The 6,562-nt window shown below is 33.3% G+C and overlaps 1 protein-coding gene across 26 annotated transcripts; it reads right to left on the bottom strand.

Moving 5' to 3' along the window:
- Window positions 1–312: 312 nt before the first annotated feature.
- LOC124885583 lies at window positions 313–5,810 on the bottom strand. Of its 26 annotated transcripts, XR_007042747.1 has the most exons (10): window positions 5,341–5,751; window positions 4,259–4,398; window positions 4,140–4,181; window positions 3,975–4,051; window positions 3,680–3,816; window positions 3,043–3,085; window positions 2,875–2,942; window positions 1,009–1,115; window positions 717–881; window positions 313–532 (listed from the first exon to the last, which is right to left on the bottom strand). XR_007042747.1 is itself a non-coding variant. In XM_047393561.1 (3 exons), exons 1-3 carry the CDS (start codon window positions 5,518–5,520, stop codon window positions 3,919–3,921), a joined length of 480 nt encoding a protein of 159 aa, XP_047249517.1. In that variant the 5' UTR covers window positions 5,521–5,762; the 3' UTR covers window positions 2,173–3,918. The 26 variants fall into 26 exon arrangements, 2 of the variants coding, with proteins under 2 accessions (XP_047249517.1, XP_047249518.1); XR_007042745.1 differs by lacking the exon at window positions 4,140–4,181 and having other exon boundaries at window positions 5,341–5,748; XR_007042744.1 differs by lacking the exon at window positions 4,140–4,181 and having other exon boundaries at window positions 2,875–3,085; window positions 5,341–5,747.
- Between the last annotated feature and the right edge of the window lie 752 nt (window positions 5,811–6,562).

The raw sequence follows: 6,562 nt of genomic DNA, 5'->3' as shown, positions 1-6,562 counted from the left end.
TTGTAGCACCTCTATAACAACACGTAAAAAATGTAGCCTTTTCTTTATTACTAGCCACACCTAAAAACGTAGCCTTTTATACATCCTCTATGACAACACTTGTAAAGTGTAAGCATGTTTTAGCCACACTTTTGAAGTGTAACAATATTTCCTAAAATTTGACATTTCAAACTACACTAAAATGGCATTAGACATATCAAATGTTTGGACATAATTTCTAATTGAAAAATAATTATTTTGATTGAAATGTATGTATCACTAAGCACATTACATAAACATACATATTTATATATAATCTCACACATGCACTAATAACCTAATAAATAATTGAAGTGCATTGACTTGATTTCAAAAAAATATGTCATTTACATACTAATAAGAAAACAACATAATAAAAAATTGTATTAAGTTCCACACAAAACCAAATGTATATAAACGTATATCAAAATATTTCAAAAATTCATTATTCACTTCAATCTCGGTCAAGTTGAATTGTTGCCCCATTATTCAAATTTGATGTCCCGCATTGATCCTACACATACAAAATGAAACAAACAAAGTAAAATAATGCTCACAATATATGAAAATTTATTCAATCTTGATATGAGGAAGTATGTGAATCCAAAGTTTTTTTCAATCTTGTAATAGAACATTCTTTTGATTTCCTATCAGTTGAAAAGGACAACACGTAATACGAATAGATAAAGTTTACTCACAAGTGTTATGCTTTCTTCAGAAGGTTGAAATGGGAATCGATCCTGTTTAACATTATCTGCTAGATCAAGCCAGTAGAGTTTTGACAGATTGCCAAGAATTGGTGGGATCTCACCAGTGAAATTATTTGATTTAACTGCTATTTCAAAGATATTGATGATATACACCTACAACAAACATGAGTTACTATGATTGAGAAGTTCTTACAAGCTTGTATACCACTTAGGAGGCATTTGGTATGAGGGATAGATAACTAATCCCAGGATAGCTAGCTTACTTGAGTTAAGAGTCTACCTGAAATTTTTAATCCATCTTTTGCCTCTCTCATACTGATTACATTCTTAAGCCAATCAACAGAACCCATTGCAGGTGCTTGTTATATATGTCTTACTCAGCTACAGCTGAAAACAAGTGGAACACGAAACACTATTAGTTATGAAAATATCCATAATGAAGGTTTATTATTTTACATATGTCGTGTTCGTATAGTTTCTTACATTAGTGAGTGAAATAGAAAGTGGATATTTCAAATGGAATTATCCATGAAAGTGTTTGTTCAACTGATTGAACTGACAACAAGAATTCCTTTTACGCATACAGAAGAATAAGAGGAGAAATAAAAGTATGTAGCAGGTGAAGAATAAAGCACGCAAATGACAATGGCCTATGGACAACTTTAATCGTCAAAAACTTTGCGTTGCCTAGTAGATAATTAAATTAATTTTCAACTTTCATCGCGTCATATTTTCATGACGACAAATTTAGAAAAAAGGTGGCAATAAACAAAGAAGTAGAACAAATCTTTGATCTCATACCTTTACTTTTAATCTTTTAGCCTGATCTTGGAAAAGTCAAGTAGGTAACAGACATTATAAATAATTGAATTACCTCTTTAAGACACAACTTGAAACATGTTTTATGACTTTATATACCAAGACTGTACGATGATACAACACAAATATAGTCACTATTAGATGAAAAAGAGAAAGAAATTGAAGCATCTTCAGTTTCAGATACAAGGGAATTACAGACAGGTGACAGTTAATTTTTTTAGCAGTAGAGCATAAGCTAGAATCAATTTTTATGTATAGATTAGGATTTAAATGGTGTCCATTAAGCTTTATGTATATATTAGGCTTTAAACGGTGGCCGTTAAGGCTAAGGTTATAAGGTTATAAGGTTGTTTCCTAATATAAGGTTATAAGGTTAAACGGTGGCCATTAAAGTTATAAGGTTGTTTATTAAATGGTGGCCGTTAAATTTTATGTATAGATTAGGCTTTAAATGGTGACCGTTAAGGCTAAGGTTATAAGGTTGTTTACTTAACGGTGGCCGTTAAGGTTATAAGGTTATAAGGTTGTTTCCTAATAAAAGGTTATAAGGTTAAATGGTGGTCGTTAAGGTTATAAGGTTGTTTCCTAATAAAAGGTTATAAGGTTAAACGGTGGTTGTTAAGGTTATAAGGTTGGTTTCTAATATAAGGTTATAAGGTTAAACGGTGGCTGTTAAGGTTATAAGGTTGTTTATTAAACAGTATCCGCGAAGTTTTATGTATAGATTAGGATTTAAACGGTGGCCGTTAAGGCTAAGGTGATAAGGTTAGAAGGTTGTTTGCTTAACGGTGGCCATTAAGTTTTACTCTTATTAAGAAAGTGTTTCTGTGAGATCAATTATGGTTACACAGCGTGAATGGATTTCAGGATACTTAAGGGAAAGCCAAACAACAAAGATGGAGCATCTAGATGTTTTTGCTAACTTACTACAACTATCAAATTAAGTTCAACAAATTAATAACATATTGATACAAGACTAAGTGTGTATCAGGAGATTCAAGCCAACACAAGAGCAACAAGATGAACAACAAGGTGCTAGTGAATCAAAATACGCCACTCACGGCTTTACTAGACTTTAGATTTAGTTTTGAGCAAGAAAAGAGATGAACACAACAAGAACAATGCTAGTGAATTGAAATACCCCTACACGGCTTCACTAGACTTTAGATTTAGTTTTGAGCAAGAAAAAAGATGAACAGAATAACAACCCGACTACATTAGTAACCACATCAAAATAGCAATCCAGACAAATACATCGACAATTTAGGCAAATCGATCATCAAAAGAAGACATGGAAGCTAGATGGTAAAGGCTAATAAAAACATACCTTTGCATAGGCGCGAACAATGTCATTCCCTGAGCTTTTCCAGTAAAGCCACAGGGCGAGTTTTACCACTGCTCACATTTAGTGCGGTCAAAAGATAAAAATGTTGTAGTGACTCCAAAGCAGTAGTAAATGCATTCTATAGAAGAACTAGTCTCTACAAAATCTCACCGTTGCCATTGCTAGGTTTTATGCATGTCTCCATTTTGTTGTACTTGAACCAAAAAGGTAAAAATAATGGATTAGCAATGAGCTTGATTTTCAATTTGAATCTATATGAACACAACCCAAGACCAATGAAGCTGCCACAGGGAAAACACATTATTCATGCATGTCAATATACAACTGGTTTCAGAGTTGTATCACTCACTACAAAATAATGAATTATTTGAAACACAACATCAATCCTACTGTTACATTCAGCACAAAGAAGCATTTATAGATAAAATGTGAATTACTTTAAGTTTTCTAGAGAGAATAGGAGAATAGATTAAAGTACAAAGTTTCTTTTTAGAACGAGAATTACAGAACAAGTTATTTAAATAGCTTCTAAATACACTGAGGAACACTAATGACGGTCAAAACGGGATGTAACTAGATATGAAGGAAAATCTTACTTTTAACTTACAGCTGAAATCATTAAAGAAAATCTTAAACTGATGGCAACATGTATAGACTCTAGGAATTAGACTACGCAAATAGAGAAATTCTAATTACAAGTAATATTATTCATGAAGAAATTAAAATGACTCAAGAAGATTACTAGAACTTTTTATTCTGCTATAGAAAACCAGTAATCTTTACTCACCATCTTCCTCTTAGAATTGCAGCTGCCCTCTTCCTAACCAATTCCAAGAACAATCTTTATAAACTTATATGTCTCAGGTTTTGCCTAGCCAAAATAAAATCCAAATATTTGATCGGGCAGAGTAGATGGACCGACATCTGGATATGATCTTTAGTCAGTAATTTAACTTAAACAATAAGAAGGTTTAATAACAAGATATAGTGATGTGATTGAAGGAGTACGGCACGAGTTCTCGGAGTCTAATATAAAAAATAAGAAGGAATCGGGGAGGGAGGGCATGAGGCTTGTCCAAAACCTGCAACATGATGAAGTAGGCCATTTTTGTAAAGACCCCTGAAAGAAACAGGTTCAATCAGCAACGCATGACAACCCCTACAATCATTAAATAATAAAAGTTGAATCATGCTAGCAGGACTTGCAAGACTAGAGCATAAAGTAAGCATACTGGAAAGAAGCATACAATCAACAAATGGTGGGAGACCCCATAGTTCTGGATCTAACTCTAGGAGTCAACGAAGCTTAGAATCAGCTATTGAATATGAATCAATATTCAGAATGGAAAGATGGCACAGCTTCTACCTTCATTCCAGCAGCCTTTCCTGCCTGGACTCCAATGCTGTCAAAATTAATGGGCGAGAAACTGCTTTCATATCAAGTTCAGTTAATAAAAAAGTTCAACGGTCGTCGGTTAACGATTATCTCACATTCAGTTCTCAGTCCTACAAAAATTATTAGATGAATTTACCTACTCATTATATCAACACATGTGAAGAGTAAAAATCAGCTTCGAGAATGTGTTCAGCTAATCAAGTGAGCTATAAGTAGGGAGAAAAGTAGAGGAATAGCAACTTTTGATGTATATATTAACCTGATATACGTTTAAGCACAAGACTGCTAATTATGCTGATAGCTACAATGTGACGATGTATGTTTTTTCCTTGAGAATAGAAATGCGTGCACTAACATGAAAGGTGGGTGATTATCTCCTCACTAGCACAAAACATAGGAATGTAAAAAACTGTCCAACTTAAACAGGCTAACTAGAAATGAGAAAGAAAAGCTACTTACACAGAATCCTCTATCACTAGGCATTGAACATCTACACCATAAACCCCATAAACCCCAAAAATTCCAAAACTCAAAAGAACCAATAAATTCCCAAAAGCAATCAAAAATCGATAAAACAACGAAAAGGATGTCCGAGTTCAGCACATCTAAGTGATCACAGAAATTTCAAGTGGAATGATTGATATATATATATACATACATACATACATATATATATATATATATATATATATATATATATATATATATATATAATTTTATTTTTTTTTAGTAAAATATTTAGTAACTTTTTGAACCTTGATCAAATTTTCTATGATACACTGTAATTTTACCCACTGCCGTGCAAATCCAATGGACAGATCTTTAGACGAGTATAGACAATTTGACATACTAATTCGCTAAAAGATCATAATTCATATAGAATGAGTTCTCCGTACATATTTTGTCAATTCAGTTTCATTTATATGCTCCAAGTCTCTACATACAACAACGACAACTATGCTTTAATCCGAAACATATCCATAACTGCATATACAATAAAAAGAACACGAAAAATAGAAATTTCAATTAAAGAATATTCGATATACAACTACCTGAAACCTTAACAAGAGACCCCTGAAGTCGCGGTTCAGCATAAAGAGCAAGCCAAGCCACATGTGAAGATGAAGCCTACATATAAACAGCTTCATCAACACAACCACAAGGTGCCATCTTCTAAGCAAGCCATAGCAACTCCGCCACCAGCTTCTCCGACGAGCACCAAATTGACTCATCTGGTTCCTCGCCCTTCCCTGCTACCACACTACATCACCATAATACCTAATAGCCCTCAGTCCCCACCTCAACTTATCAATATAACCTCTACCTCCACCACCCAAAACTCCACCAACACCTCCATCTTTTTCTATGTGAAATGATAGCGTAGGGTTTTAAATTTTTAAAATACTCAATTTTTTTTGGTTAATTATAAGTTGGAGGCAAATTGAAAATATTTGGGAGGGAGAGAAAATTTTAATGAAAATTTTAGGCCACATTTTTAAAATGTTGTCTTTTAAATTACAATAATATTACACTTAAAAATGTAGCCATATATGTGAATAAGTGTTGCGAATTATATCATGATTTGGCAATTTTATAAAGTGTGGTCTATATTATTAAAGACCACGCTTTCAAAGCGTTGCCAAAAGTAATGTGGCCAGAAGTTAAAAACTAAGGTTACGCTTTAAAAGCATGGTCTTTAATGGTATAGGCCACATTTGTAAAGTGTGGCTCAGGTTTAGTGTGGCCTTAGGCCAAAAATGTTATAGTGTCATCAACATGTCCCCACTCTAACAATGATAATGATAATGTTAATAATAATGAAAACTCTTAATCTTAATCTATGATAAGAACTGATGAAATGTCTAAGTATTCCAAAGAATGGAAGGTCAGTACTTTACCACAACGAACCGATGAACTGAGCTGATCCACCTAACTATGCACAGGAAAAGTAGAGGTATCCTCGGTGCCTGCATTGTGTGGGGATACAACATTTAGAGATGGTTAGTTGTTTGAGCACTAGCATGTAACTCAGGAATAAGGATAACATAATGTCGTGATCAACAGTTCAAAATCATTCAAATTCAATGCATATACATACATATATATATATATATATATATATATATATATATATATCATATGTCGGAATAGGGAACAAGGCTTGACATACTGATCTTGGGCATCTTTTTATGTCCAAACACCGATATCTACCTATATTTGGATTTTTTTTGAGAGAAAAAAATATTTTAATCCTATTGCACCTAGCTAACCGAT

The sequence above is a fragment of the Capsicum annuum genome, chromosome 7 (assembly GCF_002878395.1).
Source record: "Capsicum annuum cultivar UCD-10X-F1 chromosome 7, UCD10Xv1.1, whole genome shotgun sequence".
NCBI classification, from domain to species: Eukaryota; Viridiplantae; Streptophyta; class Magnoliopsida; order Solanales; family Solanaceae; genus Capsicum; species Capsicum annuum.
This window is presented reverse-complemented; position numbering and strand designations above follow the sequence as displayed.